The sequence below is a fragment of the Equus asinus genome, chromosome 20, assembly GCF_041296235.1.
Source record: "Equus asinus isolate D_3611 breed Donkey chromosome 20, EquAss-T2T_v2, whole genome shotgun sequence".
In the NCBI taxonomy this organism is placed as follows: domain Eukaryota; kingdom Metazoa; phylum Chordata; class Mammalia; order Perissodactyla; family Equidae; genus Equus; species Equus asinus.
Window position 1 is genome coordinate 14,893,476 of NC_091809.1, and position 24,430 is coordinate 14,917,905.

The following is a 24,430-nucleotide window of genomic DNA, read 5'->3' on the forward strand; positions in this document are numbered from 1 at the left end:
TGGCTACGTGTCGCTCGCGAGGCCTTTGGGGGAATGTAGTCCTTTGGCCCGCGCCTGCGTGTCCCGTTGGCTCGAGCGCTCTGACAGCCACAGGAAGTACGTCACCCAATCTCCCCGGCTCCCACAAGCCACCGCGCTGACATTGCGCGACGGGAATTGTAGTCCTCGCGATGCCCGTCTGCGCCGCCAACCGCCGCGATCGGAACAGCAATTCCCACCCTGCACCCTGCTCCCAGCTCGCGGCGACGGATCCCGGTCCCTTCTGGGAGTTGTAGTCTCCACAGCTCCCCGTTCCACCTCTTTCCTACGGAAGGTGCCGGCTCAGAGAACTACATTTCCCGGCACGCTTCCCTTCGCCCAGGGCGCCGGGCCGCGGCGGCCATTTTGTTCCGCCCGAAGAAAAGCCCGTAAGATGGCGGCCGGGGAGACGGTGAAGGTTGCCGCCGGCCCGTCCGGGCTCTAGCCCGCCGTCTCCCCGCGCCCCGGCAGCCGGCGCATGGCCCGGCGGAGGCCCGGAGCATGGACCTCCGCAGCGCCGTGTACAAGGCGGCCGGCGCCGGCAAGCTGCAGCTGCTTCAGAAGCTGCTGAGCGGCCGGAGCCGGGAGGAGCTGGAGGAGCTGACGGGCGAGGTGGCGGGCGAGGGGACGCCGCTGCTCATCGCCGCGCGCCACGGCCACCTGGACGTGGTGGAGTACCTGGTGGACCGGTGCGGCGCGAGCGTGGAGGCGGGCGGCTCGGTGCACTTCGATGGCGAGACCATCGAGGGCGCGCCGCCGCTCTGGGCCGCCTCGGCCGCCGGTCACCTGGCCGTGGTGCGCAGCCTGCTGCGCCGGGGGGCGTCGGTGAACCGCACGACGCGCACCAACTCGACGCCCCTGCGCGCCGCCTGCTTCGACGGCCACCTGGAGGTGGTGCGCTACCTGGTGGGCGAGCACCAGGCCGACCTGGAGGTGGCCAACCGGCACGGCCACACGTGCCTCATGATCTCGTGCTACAAGGGTCATCGCGAGATCGCGCGTTACCTGCTGGAGCAGGGCGCGCAGGTGAACCGGCGCAGCGCCAAGGGCAACACGGCCCTGCACGACTGCGCCGAGTCCGGCAGCCTGGAGATCCTGCAGCTGCTGCTCGGCTGCCACGCGCGCATGGAGCGCGACGGCTACGGCATGACCCCGCTGCTGGCGGCCAGCGTCACGGGCCACACCAACATCGTGGAGTATCTCATCCAGGAGCAGCCGGCCACCCAGGAGGCGCTGCCGGGGCGCGAGCGAGGCGGGCCCGGTGGCGCGGCGCAGCCCCAGAGCGGCCTCCGCTCCCGCCCGGAGGAGCCTCCTAGCGGCGAGTCCTACGAGAGCTGCTGCCCCACCAGCCGCGAGGCCGCAGTGGAGGCCTTGGAGCTGCTGGGCGCCACCTACGTGGATAAGAAGCGGGATCTGCTGGGCGCCATGAAACACTGGAGACGGGCCATGGAGCTGCGGCACCAGGGGGGCACCTACCTGCCCAAACCGGAGCCCCCGCAGCGCGTCCTGGCCTACGACTATTGCAAGGAGGTGAACACCGCCAAGGAGCTGGAGGCGCTCATCACCGACCCCGACGAGATGCGGATGCAGGCCCTCTTGATCCGCGAGCGCATCCTGGGTCCCTCGCACCCGGACACGTCCTATTATATCCGGTACAGGGGCGCCGTGTATGCCGACTCGGGCAATTTCGAGCGCTGCATCCACCTGTGGAAGTACGCCCTGGACATGCAACAGAACAATCTGGAGCCCCTGAGCCCCATGACCGCCAGCAGCTTCCTGTCGTTTGCCGAGCTCTTCTCGTACGTGCTCCAGGACCACGCGGCCAGGGTCAAGGGCAGCGTGGACACGCACATCGGCTTTGCAGACCTCATGGGGGTGCTGTGCAAAGGGGTCCGGGAGGTGGAACGGGCCTTGCAGCTGCCCAAGGAGCCCGGGGAATCGGCCCAGTTCACCAAGGCCCTGGCCATCATCCTCCACCTGCTCTACCTGCTGGAGAAAGTCGAGTGCACGCCCGAGCAGGAGCATCTGAAGCACCAGACCGTGTACCGGCTGCTGAAGTGCGCCCCCCGCGGCAAGAACGGCTTCACCCCTCTGCACATGGCCGTGGACAAGGAGACCCAGAAGGTGGGCCGCTACCCGGTGGGCATATTCCCCTCCCTCCAGGTGGTCAAAGTGCTGCTCAACTGCGGGGCAGACCCAGACAGCAGGGACTTTGACAATAACACCCCGCTGCACATCGCGGCCCAGAACAACTGCCCGGCGATCATGAATGTCCTCATCGAAGCGGGGGCCCACATGGATGCCACCAACGCCTTCAAGAAGACGGCCTACGAGCTGCTGGACGAGAAGCTGCTGGCCAAGAGCACCATTCAGCCTTTCAACTATGTCACCCTGCAGTGCCTTGCCGCCCGCGCCCTGGACAAGAACAAGATCCCCTACAAGGGCGTCATCCCTGAGGAGCTGGAGGCCTTCATCGAGTTGCACTGACCCCGTCCTGAAGGGAGAAACCGGGAGGGGTGTAGCCCACACCGGTCCTCGTCCCCTCTTGGTGATGTTTCACGTGGCACAAAGTGAGAACGGCTCTCCCGCCTCCAGGGCCCTTCACCTCTGCAGAGAGCGGGAAGGGAGTTAGCGAGCTGCTGGTGCTAGGAGCCTTCCAGATCTCGTGCTTGGGGGTCTGTCTTTCTCTGGAGTACACGCACCCGTCCTTCGTTGGGGGGAGACGCACAACTTTGCACACATCCTGTCTGCCGTGGTTTTGGGGAATTTGGCCTTCTCAGCTTGAGGCAGAGGGATCGAAACCATTGCCTTCCTCCCCTCCTAGAAACAAGAAGAATCCGGGAATCAAGTCCGTCCTCCTTTGCCCTTTACGTGGCTGGATCGACGTGACTGCCAAATGCAGTGTTAGGACTGGGGGCTCCCAAGGTGGGAAGTTAAAGGCTCAAGAAACAAGACCAGCTCTCACTTTTTCCGGCACCATCCGGACTGTTTCCCTCCCTCGTTGCCGTGGGCACAGCCGCGTGGGCAGGGCTCACTGCCAGGGCAGCCTGCCACTTACGTAGCTTTCGGCTGGTTTGGTGTTTCGTTTACTTCATAAGTGGGCAGGTTACAGGCCTTGCACGGGAGTCCTGAGGTTTTGCTGCCATTTTGGTTTTTTTTTTAAAGAATTTAGTTTGTCAGACTTGATGAGTTAATGTCACCCAGCGAGGGTTTGCTGTGCCTGAGGTGGCCGAGGCCATCAGCAGTGAGCTTTATGACGTGAAGAATTTGGCGAGGGAGGTGGATGTCCTTGCCGTCGGTCCCTAAAACACAGGTGACTGCGTTTCTTAAAACTTGGTGTGGGCTTCCTGACTCTCTGTTCTCGTAGGAAGAGAAGTATTTTCCAAACAGCAGAGGAGTCAGGCTCGGCGCGAGTTGCCCTCCAAGCAAGAGCTCGCATGATTGGCTTGGGGGTCGGTTTTCACGGTCTCTGAATTAGAACCCCAGGCCGCTTCAGCCTCATGCGTTGCATATAAATGCACGGTTTCATGATGGGCGTATCCAGCCCAAGTGACTGTAGCCACTTTTTTTTTTTTTTTTTTAGCTGCTCAAGGACCCGAATCCAGGTCTTCCTGAGAAGAGCCTAAGGACAGCATTAACTTCATAACCGAGCTAGAGGAGACAGTGAATGTGGAGAATGAGTTGCCAATGAAGGGGTTACAAAGTCTTGATTTTCTGTCCCCTGGGGTATAACGTGCCCACACTAGGGAACCTGACTCTGTGAGATTTTTCTTAGGTGTGATACTGCATCCGTCCTGGCAGGCCAAAGGAGACTGTTCTCGGCCTGCTTGGAGAGCAGCGAGTCGCAGAAGGGGACGGAAGCAGCGGCCCCCACAGCTCAGGAGAAGGGTCACTTTCAGGACAGCGGCATTCGAATCCCGTGCCTCTCATGCGGCCACACCGTGGGGCAGCTCCATGGAGGCCCTCGGAAGCCACAGCGGGTCCCCGATGTCCTGCCCTAGGAGGAAACGAGGTCTCGTTTGGATTTGCAGTGTTAGATAGCACATTATTTATTTACAGGACCAGGTTTTACCTCCCACCGAGGCGGGAAACGCAGCTGCCATTCCTCCCAAAGCACGGAAGGAAGGAACGAGGTGGTTCCAATGGTGAGTCTCAGGTGCCGAGGGTTAAGTCGATAAAAAGACGCCGTTGGAAGAGAACCGCCTGACAGTTCCTTGCTGGCGTGGGTCGGGGGAAGGCGGCGGGAGGGGGCCGTGGGGCGTAAGAGGCCCTGGGGCTGGTCCGTGGAAGGGACCGTTCCTCAGGCCACCGTCTCACTGGAGGAGTTTGCTTACGTGCTGGGGCTTTGTGTCCGAGTCCTTTCAGAAAACGTGTTACTGCATTAAAAGAAAAAAGTGAAAACCACCGACTTAGTCCAGACCCCAGCTTTACGGGAAGGTTGCCACGGGAAGGTGGTGGCGTGACCCACCTGGAAGGCAAGGAAGGGCTGAGGGAACAGTGTCCTGGCCCAGGAGGTCCCTCCGTGACCTTGGTGGGCTTCCTGGGGCTGGGGAGAAAATTTGGCCCCCCCTTTTCCGTGCCCTGCCGTGAGGGGCGTGAAGTCCTGGTTTTCCCCACGTTGGCGCAAACCCCTCCCCCAAAAGCATCACCCCATTAGTTGGTCCTTGAGTAGTTGAAGTCCCAGGGGCCCTTGTCACTGGCATGTTCCGAGGGGTAAGGATTGAGCGGTAACCCCCGAGGCTGATGATCTCCCCACGTCCTCACCCCCGTTGTGATGGGGACGTGTCGCCTCCTGTAGCACATTGGGTTGGAGCGTCTCCACCTCCTGGTGTCATTGGGGACCCAGCGTCTCTTAACAGCCGACACCCAGCAGTGGGAATGTGTCCCTGCCTCGAAGGAGTGGAGTTGGACTCAGCAGGTGCCCTCAGAGCCGTCTCCCAGGAGACTTGTAACACTAGCGAGCTTTTATTGAGCTCTGACTGGATGCTGCCACGATCCTTCATGGTTCCGTGGGCCCCCTCATTTACTGCTCACAACCGCTCAGTGAACTAGGCATTATGATTATTCCAGTTTTGCAAGTGGGGGAAACTGAGGCTATTAAAAGTTGTTATGGGACCCGCCAAAGAGGAAAACTGATCTGAGCCGAACACTCTTTACAAGCCCACACCTGCGAATTGTGACTTTAGCCTCAGACTTCAGGCAAAACCATCTTAGAATGAAGCCCAGGTGGGTTTCAAGTGAGGGTTGATCCAGCAGGTCAGGACTGTTCAGAATGAGCTGGTTCCCAGGGATGTCCTGAGCTGGCAGCCAGCAGAATGGAAGGCATCTTTCTGCCAGCCCGAGGCCTGAGGTTCCCTCGGATTGGACCAGTCACAGGAGCCTGGGAGTGCAGTGTGCTGATCGGCCCAACCTGGGCCACCTCAGGGGGTGGGGGGAGCCCACCTCCCCAGGCATCTGCACTCCGGGTGAAAGTGGAGTTGCTGGAAGATGGGGGAGCAGAGGCCCTGGAGGATGGCAAAAAACCCTCCGAGGGTTATTCCCTGCCATTTGTCAGTGAGAAGAACAAGCTCAGAGAGGCTGAGTGGCCTGCCCAAGGCCACACAGCCAGGATGTTGGCCCACGTCACTGACAGATGGGCAAACCGAGGCTCAGAGAGGGCAAAGGTCTGCCCAAGCTCACCCAGCTAGGAGGCCTCGGGGTCAAGGCTGAAGCCCAAGGTTGGGGGTGTCCAAGAGCGAGCCACCCAACCCCCAGTGGGAGCCCCCACCCCACGCACTGTCCCTTCGCACCCACTTCCTGCTGCTGCAGAGCTGACCCCGGCCTGAGGTTGTGCCCCTTCCCTCCTCTGCTTTCTTAGTGCCCCCCGGCCTTCTGGAGCCCCCAGGGTGGGGCCGTCTGTGCTGGTTACCCCCGAGGGACCCGCGTGTGGAGGGAGCGAGTGAATGAGTGAATGCCACTCGCCTCCAGGAAACCCAGGCCCGCGGCCTCCACAGCCCGGGCAGCAGCCCTGGTGGCCTCGTGCCCCAGGGGATCCAGCGCTGTCATCTGAGCAGTGTTTACGGAGCGCAGCGTCCCCGGCCGAGGTTAAAGATAGCACCAGAGTCACGTCCCCGCCAGGAGGCCGGGCACTCGGGGGGGTCCAGGGGGCCCTGCCTCGTCCCTGGAGGGAGGCTGGGGGTGCGGATCCCTCTGGCACATTCGGTGGGGACACAGGGCAGGCCCACGGTTGCCACAACACGCGTTAGGCCAACGCCAGCCCTCCAGCGGGGGCGGGGACGTCCCCTCCCGTGACCCCAGCACCTGTGTTTCTGCTGAGTCACAGAAGCGACACCGGACCTCAGCGTGGGACGGGACCCTAGAGACGCCCCAGGGCAGCCCCCGCCCTGCCCTCTGCCCTCATGCCCTCTAGTCAGAGCGCATCAAGCAAGGATCATCAGCCAGTGTCGCCTCCTCCACGAAGCCCTCCCAGATGGTTGGAAACGCGGCCCCGGCCATCCCTCCCCCACCACGTCCCCACTGTGGGTTCCCTTCTCAACCCTCATAACCTTAACCCCTATAATTACCTTTTTCTTTACCTCCTGGTTCCTTCCTCCGAATGGCAACTACACCAGCTCATTCCCTCCTGTGTCCCCAGCGGCTCGCAGAAGGCCTGGTGCACAGTAGCTCACTGAGCGTTTGTTGAATGACTAAATGAACTCACGTGGCTTGTTCACAAAGCAAGGAGGCCGGTGTGGCCGATCAGAGTAAGCAGGGGAGAGGGCGGGGGTGCAGGCTGACCGGGTACGCCCTTGAGGCCCCGGGGAGCCCGGTTTGGGTTTTCTCTTTGGGGCGATGCCGAGGAGGGGCCAGCGCCAGCCTCCTGTTTTGTGAGTTAAGCTGTATCGACACTGTATCACGCTCACCGACCGACACCCATCGGGCCCGAAACCTCCAGAATTTCTACTGATGGAAAAAGCGCGTCCACCCCAATCTCAAGTTTCACCCTCGGGAGCTAGAAAAAAGCGCAAATTCAACCCAAAGCGAGTGGAAGCGAGAGTGGCCCCCAGTGAACCAGAGACGGGCAAATGGAAAACCGGTTCTTTAAAAAATGGGATAAAATGGAATGAAACCCACGTTGGGGGGGTGGGGGGGGGTCCGGATTCGCGCTCATCCAGAGACCGCGCATGCGCACTGGGCTGCGGGGCAGGAGGGGAGGATGGTCAGGACGGCGCGCACGTGGCCTCGGGGGCATCCCGCCCCCTCCGCTGCCTCAGTTTCCTCCTGTGGGCAACGGGGTTCACGTCCCATTCAGGGGCTTTCAGTCCAGTCGCGGGGTCCCTGCGACCGTCACCCCCGCTGAACTCCGGGAGAGAAGAAGAGAGTTGATTGACAAGCCATCTAAGGGGAAATGGGAAGGGGCAGCAAAGACCCCGAGGCCGGGGGACAGGGCGACACAGGTGGGGCTCGGTGGGGGGACCCCGGAGGATGTCACACGGCCCCACGTGACAGCAAGGGATGGGGACGGGGACCCCGCACCTCTCCCAGCCTGCCGGCCTCCGGCGTCCAGGCGGCAGCACAGAAGGGGACGGAGAGCCCGTGGGGGGGCGTCTCAGGGGGACCCCCGGGCAGGACAGGAGATGGGGCCAGGCCCCCCGAGAGCTCAGGCAGCTCCTTGTCGTGGGCAGACGACAACTTTCTTAACTTCTCTTGGAAACGGGGAAGTCTGCGCGCGTCCCCGAAGCCGCGCGGGGGCCCGGGCATGCGGAGGGCTGGCTGTGTGACCTAAGGCGAGCGGCCGCCCTCTCTGGGCCCTGGTCCCGCACAGCAGCAGACGGAATGGGTTCCGGAGACCCGCCGCCGAACGGGGATGTTTCTAACGAAGCCCCTGTCGCTGTCACGGAGGCCGGCAGCGGGGGACGGGGCGTTGACCTGGCCGGGAACTCGGCTGTCTCGGGGGGTCCCTGCCCCCAGCTCCGGGCTCTCGCGGGAGGACGTCCCTCCCAGCCCCGGGCTGATCCCGCGGTCCCACAGCGCCCCCTGGTGGCGCGCGCGCTCATCGCAGCCCCGTCTGGGTCCCCAAGGATAACGGAGCATCCTGTCCCCGGGGTGGGGGGGGGGACCCCACCGCCGAGCTGTGCGCCCCCGGGAAGGCAGAACGGAGTCTGCGCCAGGCAAGCCTGTGTCCCCCGAGTCTGGAACCATCCCCGGCATACAGTAGGCGCTCAAGACATACTGCTCAACGGAGGAATGAATGGATGTGGAAGGAAGGGAGGGAGGGGACGGTCACCAGCGGGCGGGAAGCGAGCAGGGCCTGGTGGGTGCGACTGTAAGTGAATTTGAAATAGGGGGCTCCGAGAAGCCCCCGTGAGAGCCAAGATCTTGAGGAGGCGCGGAGGGAGCTACGTTGGTATCTGGAGGAAAAGCCTTCCAAGCAGAGGGCACAGCCCATGCAAAGGCCCTGGGGCAGGCCCGGGCCTGGCGTGTTGGGGGAAGAGTGAGGAGGCCATGTGGCTGGAGCAGAGGGAGTGAGGCGGAGGGAGGGCGGGGAGGGGACGGGGCAGGTCGTGCGGGGCCTGGGGGGCCGCGGAGGACTCGGGTGCCTTTTAAGTTTTGACCCACAGGAACGTATTCCACGGGATGCCACATTGCTTGTGGGGGTGGGGGGTGGGCTCTGCCACCTCCTCCGTGTCCCGCCAGGCAGCGGGACAAGCAGACCGTGCCGGCGATGCCGATTTGCAAGATTCAAAAGCAGCACCCGCCTCAGTTCTGCCCGGGCCAAGCCGAGGCCGCGCCTGTGCTGTGCGACACTGGGCCAAGCGCTACCCTCTCTGGGCCCAGAGACAGGAGAACGTTTGTCAAAGCTCTCACCATGTCAGAAGGCCCTCAGTCCAGGCAGGGACACCGCTGTTGACCTCGGAAAAGAAATCCTCTGTCACCCATGCACGTTTCACGGCTTTTAAAGACGGGGAAATTTTTCAAAAATTCTCCCCCTCTTTTTCTTTACGCTGTTTGGCCCAGAGTGGACGCGGGGCTTCCCCAGGAAACACCCCAGTCCCACGTGGCCCCGGGGGTTGCTGTCCCGGGAGCAGGTGGCGGCCACCAGGGGGCACTGGGACCACAGGAATTGTGGCTCGAGCCCCCGACTCGGGAATTGTGGCCCCACCTGGAGTTGCCCTGTCCTCCAGGCCATCACCCAAGCTGTTCCCACCTCCAGGAACACTGTTCCTTGCCCCTGGCTCATTCCAACTTATGCCTCCGGGCTCGGCTTACTCCCTCCTTCCAGAAGCTTCTCTTAATCCCCCCGGGCTGGCCGGGGTGCCCTGTGGGCCCGGCAGCCCCCTGCCCCTCCCGGTTACAGCCTTGATCACGCCGTCACTGTCTCTGTCTCTGCCGCTGGGCCACACGCCCTGAGGGGACAGAACGAGGTTGTCTCGGGTCACCTCAGGGGGGTGACAGGGCATCACCGTGCCCACAGGGCCTGCACACAGTAGGAGCTCCATAAATGCTGGTTGGCTCAGTGGATGGATGGATCCACACCCTCCCCGCTCGCTGCCCGGTGAACTTCCCCAGGGACGGGGAACAGGTCTGTGTCCCCAGTGCCCGGCACAGGCCCGCACACAGCAGGCACTCCATAGTTATCTGTCTGAAGGATTCACTCATTGAGCGCTTGCTGCATGCCGTGACCCATGCTCGGGTTCTGAAAACACCGCAGTGACCCAGGCGGACCCCTCCCGGGCCCCTCGGGGTGGGCGCTTGATAACAAAAAGAACAAAAATAGTTCAAAGAATTGAGAAATCGGGCGACAGACGAGCAGGCCGCACAGGCTCGGGCTGGGCTAGAACCCAGCAGAGACGCCCGGCCCCTCCACCTCCCCGCGAAGCCTACTGAGGCGCTGTGTGACCTTGGATAAGTGACTTCACCTCTCTGGGCCTCCGTTTCCTCCTCTGTGAATTGGGAGGATGCAATGAGCTCATCTGGCTTAGGACTTTCAAAATGACCGTCCTTTAAAGTTGCTGGGGTGACGCAGGGACATGTCGGTCTCCCCTCCCTGCCCCCCGCCCTGTTCCCTCTGTTGCAGCCACACCAGCCTCCTCACTGTCCTGCCCCAGGGCCTTTGCACGGGCTGTTTCTTTACCCAGATCACCCCCCCCCCCCAAGCTCTCCCAAGCACGGCCATTTCCTTCTCTTCCTCCAGGTCTTGGCTCGAATGCCACCTCCTCCAGGAGGCCCTCCCTGGCCTCCCGGGACACCCCCATCCCCTGCCCTGTTTAGTTCCTCCCAAGTCCCTTCACTTTCCGAGATGCTCTTCCTTCCTCCTCGCATGACTCATTCGCGGCTCCCTCCGGGCCCACGTGCGCCGCCGCCCCCCCGCTGCACCCCCGCTGCCCGGGACAAGCCTGGCACACAGTAGGCAATCAAGAAATGGGGGGGGGGGGGTCCCACGGCCGGACGCCAGGTTCTCTGCCGCTGGCGGTGGCCTGGACGACCCGACACCTGCCGTGGCCACGCCCCCAGCCCCCCCTCCCCGCCCGGAAGCCCGGCCCCGGGGCTCCCCCGCCGGGTTTCGGGTTTCGTTTCAGGGCGCCCGCGTGAGTCAGCGGCTCACACAGCGGGCGGTGCTGGCGGCGCGGGTGACTCAGGTCGGGGCGCCGCGGGTGGAGGAAGGGCCATGGGGCATCCGCGCGCCCCCCGAGCCGCCCTCCTTGCAAGTGGGGTGTCTTCAATGACAACGTCCTTCGGGGACCAGGAGTCACCTCCTTGAGCGTCGCTCCGCCCCTTCTGTAAAATGGGCCCAACTGGCAGCCGCTTCCTCCTGGGGGGGCGGGGGGACCATTTTTTAAGGATTCCAATCGATTCGGATATTTAAAGGAGCCCCCAGCATCGATGACTGGCGAGTGTCCGCCAAGCCAGGCTTAGTTCTCTTCTTCTGCAAAGGTCCGCACCCCTGAAACAGATGCCGTCCCCCGCCCCGCCACGCCGTGCCGAGCACGCGCGGTTCGCGAGCACCCACACGGTCCCTGCGCTTTATGGCGCACGAGGCGCTGACGCCCTTGGGACACCGGCCTCGTAAACCCGCTTGTCCCATGAGACAGCAGAGGCTCAGAGAGGTGAGGACGCTTGCTCAAAATCACACAGCGGGACCTGAGCCCAGCCTTGGTGGGGGCATCAAAGCAAATCCTCCTCCCAACCCCCGCCCCCCAAAAAAGGGCTGCAGCCGAAACTGCTAAATGTCCCCCGTGTCATTGCCCTTCACCTCTAGGAACCGAGTATGAGAACCAACAACTTTAGTGGAGCGCACAGCTCATCCGAAGACTACATTTCCCAGCGTCCCTTGCAGCCGGAGAGGGGCCATGTGACTACGCCCTGGCCAATGAGGTGAGAGCAAGCGGCGTAACTTCCGGTTCTTGCCAATCAGGGTAGGGAGCGCGTTTCTCCCTTCCGGTTCCCTTTTTTGGGAACAGTCATCAAGTTTTTATTTCAAGACGTCGCCGGGCAGAGGTCTCCCAGGAGAGAACGGCGCTGGAAAAGCAGTCAATAAATATTTATTATAATTAAAACACCGTCACCCTATCCCCCAGCCCCTCCCTCCAGCCCCCCCCCCATCCAGGGAGAGAGGATCTGGGCCCCCCAGCAAGTCATCGGGGTCATTGCACTCTGTCCTGAGAGATGGAGGTCTTCCCGCCAACGTCCTGGAAGCGGCGGGCGACCCCATGTTGCACTGCGCCCCCGGAAAGGGAGGGGGGTCCTCTGAGGTCCAGCCCCAGGGGGCCCGAGGTCATCAGGCCCTGGTCACTTGGTCACTCCCCCTGCTGAGTGTTGTCCTCGGGCGCCTGGGTCCCCCTCTGGCTCCACATGTGGTTGTTGAGCCCCAGCTGCACCATCTGCGCGTGGTGGATGATGAGGGGCTGCAGCCCCGGGCTCGGGGGGGGCACAGGTGGGGGCTGCGGGAAGGCGGGGGGCTGCGGGAAGGCGGGGGGCTGCGGGAAGTCGGGGGACTGCATCATGGTGGGGGGCTGCGGGAAGTTGGGGGGCTGCATGAAGGTGGGGGGCTGCGCGAAGGCAGGCGGCTGCACGAAGGGTGGTGGAGGGGTGCCCGCCAGCCACGGAGGCGGCTGATGGCCGGGCCAGGTGGGAAAGGCTGGGAAAGGCTGGGCTCCCCCGGGCACCTGGCCCCCAGAGGACCCCTGAGTCCCCAGTGACATGTGGCTCCCAAAAGCTGCCTGCAGCTTCTCCATCTGCGCCTGCCAGGACAAGCAGCTCTGGAAGTACGTGGAGTAGGCGGCATTCAAGGCCGCCAGCTGCAGCCGCTCCCCGTCTAGCTGCTGGCTCTGCGCCCGCAGGGCCCGGGCATCCTGTTCCCTCCTCCAGTTGGCTCTGCGGGTCCGCAGCTGCTGGGGCTTAAAGGTGCTGGCCACCTTCCTGGGGAAGATCCGGGAGTGCTCGTCCAGCCACACCAGGCTGGCGAGGAGGCTGGCGGTGTCGGGGCTCAGCTGGGCCAGGGAGCTCTCCAGTGGCAAGAAGGGGACCACGCAGTCCTGCCAGCCGTGCCGCGTGAGGCTGCTCATGAGCGCCTGGCTGACCTGGTGCAGGCTCATGCGACAGTCGAAGTTGGCGGTGAGCAGCAGGATGGTGAAGGCCGAGTGGTCGATGGCGTCCTGCAGGCAGCGCAGCGCCCCGCGCCCCGGCACCTGGAAGTCCTCGCAGAAGGTGGCCCCGTCGGGCACGCCCAGGGCCTCCAGCCTCTCGCGGACGCGCAGGGCGATGGGCTCGTCAGCCCCCGCGTGCAGGACCACGAAGTTATAGAACTTCTGCTCCGACGGCTGGGCCTCCGGAGAGGCGGGACCCGGGTTGGAGGGGGCCGGGCGAGCGGAAGGAGGGGTGGATGGAGGAGGGAAGGAGGGGGACGTGGTGGGGGCCGAGGGAGTCGGTGGGCACGGCTTGGGGGGTAGCCGAGCGGCATCTTCTGCAGGAAGCTGGGGTGGCGTCGGGTCCCTGACGGGCCTGGAGGGCGAGGCGAGAGACGGGGGTGCCGCTGACACTTCCGTGCACTCCACCGGGTAATGGGTGCCGGTTTCTGGAGCTTTCGGGGGGTCGGCCGGGCCAGCAGGCACATCCGGGGTGTCCTCAGGGAGCCGCGGGGCTGGGTGGCTCGGCAGCACCGGGGGACTGGCGGGCTCCCCCGATGGGGGCCAGCTCATCTCCTCGGGCTCCTGGCAGCCCATGGGAGCGGGCTCAGGTGCCACGCTGGCCCGGGGCTCGTCACACAGCCTGCTGGGCCCGTGGGGACCGTGGTGCAGGCTGAGGATGCGCATGGTGGGCGACTGGCTGATTTCCAAGGCGCTGGCCATGGACGCCGGGCTGCCGCCCGACCTCAGGGGACACCCTCGGCTCCAGGCCGACAGGTCCTTGATGGGCTGTGGGAGGCTGCGGGTCCCGGAGGGCGACACCGAGGCTGGCGGGAGGCAGCCCATATCGGAGTGCAGAGGCCCGAAGTCCACAGGGTCCCCAACGATGTCCCACCCGCACCGGTCCCGGGCCTCGTCCTGGAGCTCCCCGAGCCGGTGGTCATCTCTGGAGCTGAAAGCACGGAGGGCTGCCAGGTAGGCAACATCCCGCAGAGGCTCCGGGCACAGCTTCTCCTCGCTGAGCAGGTGGTACAGCCGGGCGACGGCCCAGGACAAGTCTGGGGGCTCCTCCGGGTCCTCGGTGCCGGCCATGCCGGCCCACCGGCAGGCCACCAGCCGGGCCACCGCGTCGGCCTTCAAGGCCTCCAGGGAGATCCTGGCCTCGGTCTCCTGGCCCAGCTTCAGCAGCACCATGGCGTGCAGGAGCTCGGCGCCCCGGCAGCCCGGCCGTGGGCTCTTCAGCTTGTGCTTCAGATACAGGAGCTTGTCGTGGCCCGCTGTGCCGAGCAGCTCAAAGGCGCCGGAGAGCGATGGGCCCGGGCTGGCGGCCATGGGCGCGGGGGGTGGCGGCCTCGGGCGGGAGAAGCCCCCGCTGGGGGAGGCATGTTCCACGCGGCCTGCCGCCTTGTACGCCTGGCACCTCCTCCCCGCTCACCGGACAGGTCCCGGGGCCACTGGAGCAGATCTGCAGGGAGCAGGAAAGACAGTTACCAGCAGCTCGCAGGGTGACTTGGGAAGACGTGACCCCACCCCCCCCAAAGCCTGTGTGTCCTCCTCTGTAAGAGGATGGCAGCCGACACTTGCCTGGTGTCACCCAAACATCCACACTCCTATTTTCCCCGTGTGTAGATGAAGAGAGAGAACAGAGAGGTCAAGGCACTTAGCCAAAGTCACACAGCAGTGAGGGACGGAGCTGAGATTTGAACCCAAGCAACCTGGCTCCAAGGCTGTTGCCTGATCACTAGTCTACACTGCCCACAAGGCTAATAATAAGCCCATTTATGGGGTGGTTTCAGGGAATTGTGTTGTGTTAACATAGAAAGTCCTAAGCCTGATCACTGGAGACAGTAGGTACTTAATATGTGTTTGCTGGCCAGGCTCCCCAATGGCCCCCAGGGACCCTGCGTCTATATTCACAGCCTTTGCAAATTCCTTCCAACAGCGTGCTGGAGTCAACCTACGGGATTGACAGAATATGGCAGAAAGGACGAGGTGTCCCGGGTGACAGTATAAAAGACACCGGCTTTCTTCTTGGTGACTCTTCCTCTGGGTGACTCTGACCACGATCCCATGAGAGACACGTGGCAGAACCATCCCATCCACCTGGCCCCAGATTCCCGTGGTTTTAAGCCACGAAATTCTAGTGTCATTTGTTACGGAGTAATAGCTGACTGATGTAGGTGGCGTTATCAATAGGGTGCGCTAACCATTGCCGAGCGCCAGCTATATGCCCAACAGTGCTGCCAAGAGGCTATTTCCTCTTGTCTCCATTTCTCATGCCAAGTGGGTTCCTACCGCAGGCCCTTTGCATGTGCCATTCTGGCCACTTGGAGCGCCTTCTCCCCACATCTTGGCCTGGGTGACCTTAATCTCATCATCAGCTCTCGGGTACGAGGCCACCACCTCAGGGGGGCCCTCCGGGAGCACCCCGATTCCCCAGCTCAGTCCGTCCACCCCACGTCACCCTGTTCCCCCTACAACAGAATCTGGCCCCAAATGTGGCTCGGCGCTGACGTCAAGGCCTCCTGGACACAGAGCTGATTCATGGTTGATCCGTCACAGAGTTTGTGGAACAAATGACTCAGCGTTTTTAACACATCGTGTTGAGCCGATGTCCTGTGGTCCCCTGGGGCCCTGGGCCCAGGGGGATGATTCCAGGAAGGTCAGAGGGAGCCCGGGGAGAGCTGGTGTTGGGGGCCGGGGTGCGAGGGGGACCTGACTGCGTGGACCGGGGAGCGGGGCGGCAGTGGCGTGGCGCCGGGGTGAAGGATGTAGGGAGGCGGGTGGCCGTCTGGCCTTTTCAAAAATGGAAGCGGCCTGGTTGTGTTGAAATTCGGATGTGGGGGGGGGGGCGACGGCAGAGACCCAGGAACTGGAGGTGACTTCCTGGTGTGGGGAACGGATGAGCGACAGATAAACGGGAGAATTGAGTCTGCCGGCGGGTGACAAGTGCCACACAGGAAGCTGAGGAGGGGAGGAGGGCCGGGAGCACCAAGAATGGGGGTGGGTGTTGGCAGTTTCCAACAACGGGGTGTGAGAGGCCTCGAGGAGAAGACAGGTTTCAACAGGACCTAAAAACGGACAGAGTGACCCATGGGGACATCTGAGGAAAGAGTTCCAGGCTGAGGACACAGCAAGTGCAAAGGCCCTGGGGCAGGTGGGCCTGGCATGTGGGAGGAGCAGCGAGGAGGCCCGTGTGGCTGGAGCAGAGGGAGGAGAGAGGGCAGGGAGGGGACGGGGCAGGTCGTGCGGGGCCTGGGGGGACCTGACCTTGGACCTGTCTAGATCCGACAGCCACGAGAAGAAGAGCTGGTGGGGACCACAGCTGCTCCTTTTGCTAGAGAAGCCAGAAAGGCTGAGTTTCAGGAATTGCTAAGTTTTGCCGAGTTGGCAATCCAGTTGTTCTTTTCAATTCAAATATTTTTATGAGAATTTGTGAACTTAAAAAAAAAAAACAATGGGCCCCCCGTGGAGCAAAAACTCGAAACGCGTTTGTTGTCCAATAAAGAAATGAAGGGTGTGAGGAGGAGGAAGGGACGCACAGGGAGCACTCACTTATTCATTCATTCATTCATTCGACAAGTAATTTTTACAGATCTGAACAGACCAAGACAGAGAGAAAAAAAAAAGCAAAAAATAGAAAGGAAGAAATGTGGCAGTGCGGCTTTCCTGCTGTTCTTCAAACTCACCAGGCATGGTGCTGCCCCAGGGCCTTTGCATGGGCTGTTCCCTCTGCCTGGAACCCAGTCTGCCCGAGGGATCCCCTCGGCTCACTCCCTACCCTCTTTCAGGTTTGCAGTCGAGCCCGTCCTGACGACACTGTGACAACTGCCTAGGACAGGGAGTCCCAAAGTCCAGCCCGGGGGCCGTTTTTGTCAATAAAGTTTTATCGGCACACAGCCACGCCCACTCATTGACGTATCCCTTTCCACGGGCCCCTTCCAGGCTACAGCGGCCACAAAATATCCTGAAAACATTCATTTTGGGGCCGACACCTGGGCTGCGAGGCAGGCACGTGACTTTTCTCCATGCTCAGAGGGCCAAGCATGACTGAGATCGCAGCACGGGGCTGGTGTCTGGCAGCACAGCTATTTGGCGCCAAAGGTCTGTAACCCTAAGAACCAGAGGCCTCTCTCTCTTGAGCCCAGAGAATTCTTTGGGGACGTAAATTGTGTCTTCCTCCAAATTCTGATGCGGAAGCCTGACCCCAGGACCTTAGAACGTGACGGTGTTTGGAGATGGGTGTTCACAGAGGTGATTAAGGGGAAATGAGGTCACTGGGGTGGGTCCTGATCCAAGAGGACTGGTGCCCTTGTAAGAAGAAGAGATGGGGACACAGACACGCACAGAGGGACGACCAACGAGGACACAGGGGGGAGCCGCCGTCCACACGCCACGGAGAGAGGCCTCGGAGGAGCCAGCCCTGCCGACACCTCGACCGCGGACTCCAGCCTCCGGCCCCGGGACGACGATAAATTTCCGAGCTTGGAGCCCCCCCAGCCCATCGTCCGTCGCCTGTGTGGCGGGCGGCCCCCGGCCACGCGTGCCTCCCGCGCTTTCAGATGCGGCCGCAGCGACCGAAGAGAAATGGAATTTTCCGTCTGACTCATTTTTCATTCATCAAAATCGAAATGCTCGCTGTCGCGCAGTGACATATTTCTCCCCCTTCAACACGACTTCGGCGGCATCGAATTTCACTTTGTCGAAAACACAGAGTCTGGGTTGAGTTTGGGTAAAATGCAGGCCGGATTTTGACGAATTCATGCCCAAAATGGGCAGGGACGATGCCCCCAGGGGGAACACGGGACGTGGATCCCACAGCGACATATTAGGATCAGTAAAATGGATCAGAGTGAATTTCAGTTGTTTGATTCTCCTTTTGTCAATGTGGCCGCTGGGAACTTTTAAGGGACCCACTCACGTCCTGTTCTATTTCCGTCACGCGGCCCAGGTTTCCACGTCGGCGCGACAGTTGGTAACACTGGGGTCGTCGGCATTTTTTTTGGCACAAGGAAATGGAGGCACAGAGAAGTTGTGGGAGCAGCCAGGGGTCACACAGCTTATCAGGGGCCCAGCGGGACTGGAACCCAGGCTGCCTGGCTCTGGAATGCCCTGAGCCCGTGGTCCCCAAAGTGAGTCACCACACACTCCAGCCTCCAGGGACCTAGTTTGAATTGAAAGAATCTTCCGGAAAGGAGGGCAGCCAGGGGAGTGCCGGGGAAAAGTGGGAGATGGAAGCCGCCGCCCATAATCCAGGCGCAAGGGAGCGACAAGAGAAAGGCGGATATACAGCCTCTCGTGTCTCCAAGGTGACCTCGCTATCAGCCACATGAGTGGATAAAAATGATGATGATCTTGGGGCCAGCCCGTGGCCTAGTGGTTACATTCCATGCACTCTGCTTTGGTTCAGTTCCCGGATGCGGACCTACAGCGCTCGTCAGCAGCCAAGCTGTGGCAGTGACCCACATACAAAATAGAGGAAGATCAGCACAGATTTTTAGCTCAGGGCCAATCTTCCTCAGCAAAAAAAAAAAAAAAAAGAAAAGATGACGATCTTATATTCAGGTGGGACCACAAGTTGGCCACATATTTTGAAAGTGTCAAGATATGTATTGGAAATACGGTCTGAAGGCCGCTCAACAGCCATGGTCCTCAGATCAACTATTCTTTCTACCTCCTGGCAGCTCCTGAGAACAGCTGTGTATACAACTTAAAAAAACAGACGTGTGTTGGCACACGCCCTCCGATTTTTAACGCATAAAGGGCACAGTGGATCAAGTGCCCGGGCCTGGCAGAGTGGGGCTGCCCGCCACGGCCGGCTTCACGCCACGTGCACCCCGAAAACCCATCAAGTTCAATCCGTAGGATTCGCGTGTGATTCTGGGCTCAGCTTATCCGCCAAGAAAATATGAAAAGGAAAAGAAACGGCCGCAAACTCCCACCTGCCCCCCGGACGGCGAGGGGACCGCGAATCCAAATAAGCTGCCGGCACCGAACATGGGGGACCCCATGGGGAGGACTCAGGGTGGGGGCTGGAAAACAAGGCCCCGATGGGCGGGGTGGCCCCACCCGCATCCCTGCAAATCTCAAATGTCCCCCCGTCTCTCCTCTCCCCACCCTGCCGACCAGCTCGACCTCTGACCCCTCCACGGACTCTGTCCCCGAGTGTCCCCCACCCGCTCCGCCCAGCTACCACCCCAGCCTTCCGGAAACACGGCTTCCACTCTGCCCTCCGCCCCCAGGGACAAAGTCTGCCTGGCACCCCGGGGGAGCGGGCGCCTGGGGGGGGGAGCGAAGGCATCCACCTTGGTGGGGCCGGCCTGTGGGTTTCTCAGCCTCAGTTTCCCCATGTGTCCATCGCCACGGGTGACGAGCTCGGCAGGACATACCCAGGGCTGTTGCAGGTGCCAAGACGGGCAGACCCCTGTCCTCGGGGCGCCCGGCCCCGTGGGGGCGACCGATAATAGAGGACAGAGGAAGCCATCGTGGAGGACGGAAAGTGCTGGCCAGGAGACAGCCAGGGTGTGGGGTGGGGCCACGACGGAGGAAAATTCCAGAGCCTGGAGATCAAGGGTGGCCTCTGGCAGGACGTGACATGTGAGCTGGAGACCTGAAGGAGGTGAGGGGGCCATTTGGGCAGATGTCTGGGGGAAGGGTGTTCCAGGCAGAGGGAGCAGCCTGTGCAAAGGTCCTGGGGCAGGACTATGTTGGAGGAACAGTGAGGAGGCCTTGGGGGGGGCAGGGGCAGGGCGTGCAGGGCCTGGTGGGTACTGACCGGGAGGACTTCGGTTTTTACCCTGGAGGGCTGCGGGCAGAGGAGGGCAGGCCCTGACTCAGGGGCTCCCGGGCACCCTCTCCGGGTTGTGCGGGGAGGACAGACTGTGGGGTGCGAGGTGGGGGTGGACGAGGGTGGAGGTGGCCATCGGCTCAGGTGAGCGATGACGGCGACTGGAGCAGGTGGGAGGGGAGGGCGTGGTGGGTTTGTGGGTAATCTGGAGACTGGGAGCAGCAGAAGCAGGGACACCTGGGAGAATGCGTGAGCGGAAGGATGTGGGAGGAGTGGGGTGGGGCCAGGAGGGAGGGATCGGGAGCCCTGGGCATGATTCACTCGATCCGGTCCTTCCAGAAAGCAGTCCCCTCCCCACCGTCCCCTCCTCCCACGCTCCCTCTCCTTCCAGCCTCCCTGTTCCTCAAACACACACGCAAGCTCCTGCCCCAGGGCCTTTGCACTGGCTCTTCCCTCAGTCCAGAACACCCTTCTCCACACAGCCACAGTGCCGGCCACACCGCCGGCCCCCTCGCCTCCTTCAGGTCTCAGCTCAGATGTCACCTTCTCATCAAGAGCGACCTTGGCCGCCCCGTTTCAGGTGGCAGCCCACGCCCACACGCTCTCTGCCCGATTTTTCTCCTTGCAAATTCGCGCCACCTGACTCGACTGTCATGTCGCTTAACGATGGGGACGCGTTCGGAGAACGGCGTCGTTAGGCCACTTGGTCACAGTGCAAACATCACAGACAGGACTCACGCGAATCTCGATGGCACAGCCTCCCACACGCCTGGGCTCTAGGGCGCTCCTCTGACCGGGCCACCAGCCTGTAATGTGGTCCGGCATTGACCGACACGTCGTTATGCGGCGCACGACTGGACCGACGGACCTGCTCACGATGCTGACTGTGCATCGCTTCGCACAGACTGAGCACCCCTGAAACAGGGATGTCCACCCGGCTTGTTCACAGCTGTATCCCCAGCGACTGGCACACAGTAGGTGTTCCATAAATGCTCACGGACTGAAGAAATCAAGGCTCGGACAGAGCGGCGCCTGGCACACAGTGGGCACACAAGAAATGCTTCCTGTTTCTGAATCCTCCCTCCCCAGCAAGACAAAACATGTCCTGTCTTCCACCAGAGCTGGCACACAGTAGGGGCGCAAGTCGCTCCTTCCGGCTAATTAGGAAATGTTCCAACGGGACGTGGAAGGCAGGCGAGCACAGCCGGACCGTCTCTGAAAACTGTGTGGGAGCCTGAAGGGGCTTTATTCACTAAGTGTTTAGTGGGGACCTACTATGTGCCAGGGACTCTTCGAAGCAATTGGCAAGCCTGTGAGTTAGGACTGTTTGCCCGCTTACAGATGAGAGGAGAAGGCACAGAGAGGTGGAGTGACTTGCCCCAGGTAACACAGGAGGAAAGTAAAGGGGAGAGATTTAGACCAGGCAGCCTGGCTCCAGGGCCCCCGCCCTGACCCACTGAGGGCCTACTGTGTGCACGCCCGTCCTTCCCATGCCTGGATCCAAGGACTCCTGGAGGCAGGCTGGATACCCGCCTCAGCCTGTGGCACACATGTGGCCTTTGACCATTCACACTGTGGGCGCTGTGGGCCAGCACACTGAGCAGCGGCTCCTGGCATACAGCAGGTGCCCCATAAATGCGAGCTGAAGAATGAATGAACACCCCTTATTCGCAGGACGAAACAGAGGCCTCCGGCAGTTGGGGGAGCCTGTCGCACCCCCCACCCCGCCCCCAAACTCTGGAACCCACAACCCAGACCTCCAGCCGGCCTCGGTCACAGCGTGGCGCCCCCTGCACCCCACCCCCAACCTCCTGCTGGGCCACAGGGACAGGGAAGAAACGGGGCGCCAAGACCTCCGCACCCCGGGCTCTGCGTGGCCCAGCGGCCAGGACCCAACCAGCCCCAGGCCCCAGCGGGGAGGGTGCGGGGAGCCCCTGGGAAAATGGGGGCCTGGGGAAGGGGGGTGGGGCGGCGGGGCGGGAGGAACCCGGGCTGGGCAGAGACAGGCCGAGAATTGGGCAGAAATCAGAAAAGAGGGGGAGGAATGGGGGTGGAGCTGGGGAGGGATCGGGGTGTGTGTGGAGGGATCCCGGGTGTGTGTGGAGGGATCCCGGGTGTGTGGAGGGATCCGGGCTGTGTGTGGAGGGATCCCGGGTGTGTGTGGAGGGATCCCGGGTGTGTGGAGGGATCCCGGGTGTGTGGAGGGATCCCGGGTGTGTGTGGAGGGATCCCGGGTGTGTGGGGAGGGATCCCGGGTGTGTGGGGAGGGATCCCGGGTGTGTGGGGAGGGATCCCGGGTGTGTGGAGGGATCCGGGGTGTGTGTGGAGGGATCCCGGGTGTGTGTGGAGGGATCCGGGGTGTGTGTGGAGGGATCCCGGGTGTGTGGAGGGATCCGGGGTGTGTGTGGAGGGATCCCGGGTGTGTGGAGGGATCCGGGGTGTGTGTGGAGGGATCCTGGGTGTGTGGAGGGATCCGGGGTGTGTGTGGAGGGATCCCGGGTGTGTGTGGAGGGATCCGGGGTGTGTGTGGAGGGATCCTGGGTGTGTGGAGGGATCCGGGGTGTGTGTTGAGGGATCCCGGGTGTGTGTGGAGGGATCCGGGGTGTGTGTGGAAGGATCAGGGGTGTGAGGGGGTACCCAGGGTGTCGGCGAGGCCCTGGGCCACCGGGGCGGGGAGCTGGAGCGTTAAGGGGCCCCCGGACACGCGGCGCGAGGACGCCAGGAGCCCGGGGTGGGCAGCTGGCCTCGAACCCGGCACCCTCGGGCCCCCCGCAGGCCTTGGGGTCGTGCCCTCCCGCACCCCCGGGCCCCCGGCCGGCCGTGGCCCCTTCCCCACCTACCGGGCTCCGGGGCGGCCGCGGCGCTGCAGTCGCGGGGCTGGGGCGCAGCGCGGGGCGCACGGGCGCAGCTCCTCCCCCGGCGCCGCCCGCCCCTTCCGTCCCGGGGCGGAGGGAGGAGGTGAGGTCACGGCGCCGCCGTTCCCGGGAAAGTCCCCTCGGCGCCCCGGGCGACGCCCTCCGCCGGCTGCCACCCCCAGCGCCCCCGGGCGCCGCACGCGGGGGACCACGACGGGGACCGGGGCCGGGCCTTTCACAGTTTAGGGGGGACGCAGATGAGAAAGCAATTTCACAATTAGAGCATCTCAATTAGTGATCAATGCTTTCCAGGAAATAGGACCGGCGTGGGGGTGGGGGGGGTCTCCCCAAAATTGGGAAGCAGGAGAGTGGGGGCCACCGTGGGGGGGGGCGCTTGGCGACGCCCGCGGGGTTGGAACAGGGGCAGCCAGCCCGAATCGGTGTTTGCAGATGCGTTTAAATTCGCAGGGGTCCTGGCCATTTTGGGGGGCCTGGACCCCGGGTGGACACAACCACTAAGCAGAGTCAGGATACGGGGCCCCGGGCCCATCAGAGTTTTGGGGGCCCACGAAAAGGTTTTCATTTCCTTTAAAGTCAGAAAGAAAAAAAAAATCCAGCCTGCATTATATTCGTCTTTATACCAAGGAAGTCATAAAATGTCATTTTTGTTATTTTTTTTAATGGAGGAAAAGGTCCAGGAAAATCGTAATGTTGGGTCCCCTTGTCAGCCTGGAGCCGCCCAGAAGCTCTTCTCCAAATGCCATTTGTTAGACGCAGAAAACGGGAGGTGGGAGGTTCCAGGGAAATCCCTTATGTCGAAATACATTCATTAAGCGACTTTTTAAAGACCGTTTCAGGATCCATTGTTGGATGAATGGATAAACAAATCCGGGATATGGATTCAGCGGAATATTATGCAGCCGTGAAAAGGAAGGAGATCCTGACACCTGCTCCACCGTGGAGGGACCTGGAGGACGTGATGCTCAGGGACGTGAGCCAGACACAGAGGGACACACACTGTGTGGTCCACTCACAGGAGGTCCCCAGAGGAGCCACATCCACAGAGACAGAAAGGATGGGGGGCCAGGGGCTGGGGGAGGGTGGGAGTCAGTGTTTCATGGGGACAGAGCTGCAGTTTGGGGAGATGGAAAGTTCTGGAGACGGATGGTGGGGACGGTGGCACAACCGTGTGAATGTGCTTCATGCCGCTGAGCTGGGCACTGAAAACGGTTAAAAGGTAAGTTTTATGTTATTTTACAGTGAAAAAAAATTTAAATACTCATAAGACAATCACTTTAAAAATACTTTTGAAATTGAGCGATACAGGAACAAACAGCACTTGGGGACACATCTTTAAATTTATTACCACTTTCAGCAGCGAGATCCATAAGGATGGCGATTTTGCAGTGGCGACAAGTGGCCGCCATATTTCGAGCCACCTGCAGCCATGCCATTGATACGAAGATATCTGTGGCTTTCTATTGGGGACCACATCCTGCCGGTGCCTTCCTTCAGAACTGAGGAAATGGCAAATATGGGTCAGAGTCAGTGAAAACAGAGATGTGGGGTTTTCCCCTCGTCAGTTCACAGACACCCCGAATTCCCTCCTTAGGGCCCCTGAGAGGTGCGTGGACCCCAAGCCAAAGCTGGCACCCAGGTTCATGGGACGGGGGTGCAAATGGAAGTTAGATGGATGCTAAGAGCCCCTGACCCCCACCTCCCCGCCACAGCCTCTGACTTGGTGTCCGTCTCCACTGAGGGAGAAATTTTATTGAGTACCTACTGTGTACCAGGTGTGTCTAGGCTCTGGGGATAGATGGTGGCGGTGGGGGCAGCAGGGGAAGTGGGCCCTGCCTTTCGGGCCTCCCGAGCTGGCGGTGGAGAGGGCATTAAATCCATCTTCCCCGGGGCGGGCCCCGTGGCCCCGCGGTGAAGTTCTGCTTCATCAGCCTGGGTGTTAATAATGACATCAAGCCACCTCGCACAGAAGTAGGATGTGGTGGCATCCCACAGTGAAGGACTCACAACTGGGATGTACAACTATGTACTGGGGCTTTGGGGAGGAAAAACAAAAAAGAGGAAGATTGACAACAGATGTTAGTTCAGGGCCAATCCTCCTCACCAAAAAAAAAAAAAAAAAAAGTAGTGCATCCCTTTAAATCCAT

At 61.7% G+C, this 24,430-nt stretch overlaps 2 protein-coding genes and 1 long non-coding RNA gene across 3 annotated transcripts; 2 read left to right on the top strand and 1 right to left on the bottom strand.

Annotated features, from left to right (window-relative positions):
- Positions 1 to 382: 382 nt before the first annotated feature.
- FEM1A (fem-1 homolog A) lies at positions 383 to 4,423 on the top strand. The gene is made up of 2 exons (XM_070491761.1): positions 383 to 3,331; positions 3,602 to 4,423. Exon 1 carries the CDS (start codon positions 520 to 522, stop codon positions 2,503 to 2,505), a length of 1,986 nt encoding a protein of 661 aa, XP_070347862.1. The 5' UTR covers positions 383 to 519; the 3' UTR covers positions 2,506 to 3,331; positions 3,602 to 4,423.
- A 7,102-nt stretch (positions 4,424 to 11,525) lies between these two features.
- TICAM1 (TIR domain containing adaptor molecule 1) lies at positions 11,526 to 22,385 on the bottom strand. Its single transcript, XM_044752020.2, has 2 exons — positions 22,251 to 22,385; positions 11,526 to 14,088 (listed from the first exon to the last, which is right to left on the bottom strand). The coding sequence occupies exon 2, from the start codon at positions 13,953 to 13,955 to the stop codon at positions 11,796 to 11,798; it is 2,160 nt and encodes a 719-aa protein (XP_044607955.2). The 5' UTR covers positions 13,956 to 14,088; positions 22,251 to 22,385; the 3' UTR covers positions 11,526 to 11,795.
- Positions 14,540 to 16,542, top strand: LOC123278654 (uncharacterized). The gene is made up of 3 exons (XR_011496110.1): positions 14,540 to 15,011; positions 15,107 to 15,285; positions 16,415 to 16,542. It is a non-coding gene; the product is annotated as an uncharacterized lncRNA (long non-coding RNA).
- Positions 22,386 to 24,430: the final 2,045 nt, after the last annotated feature.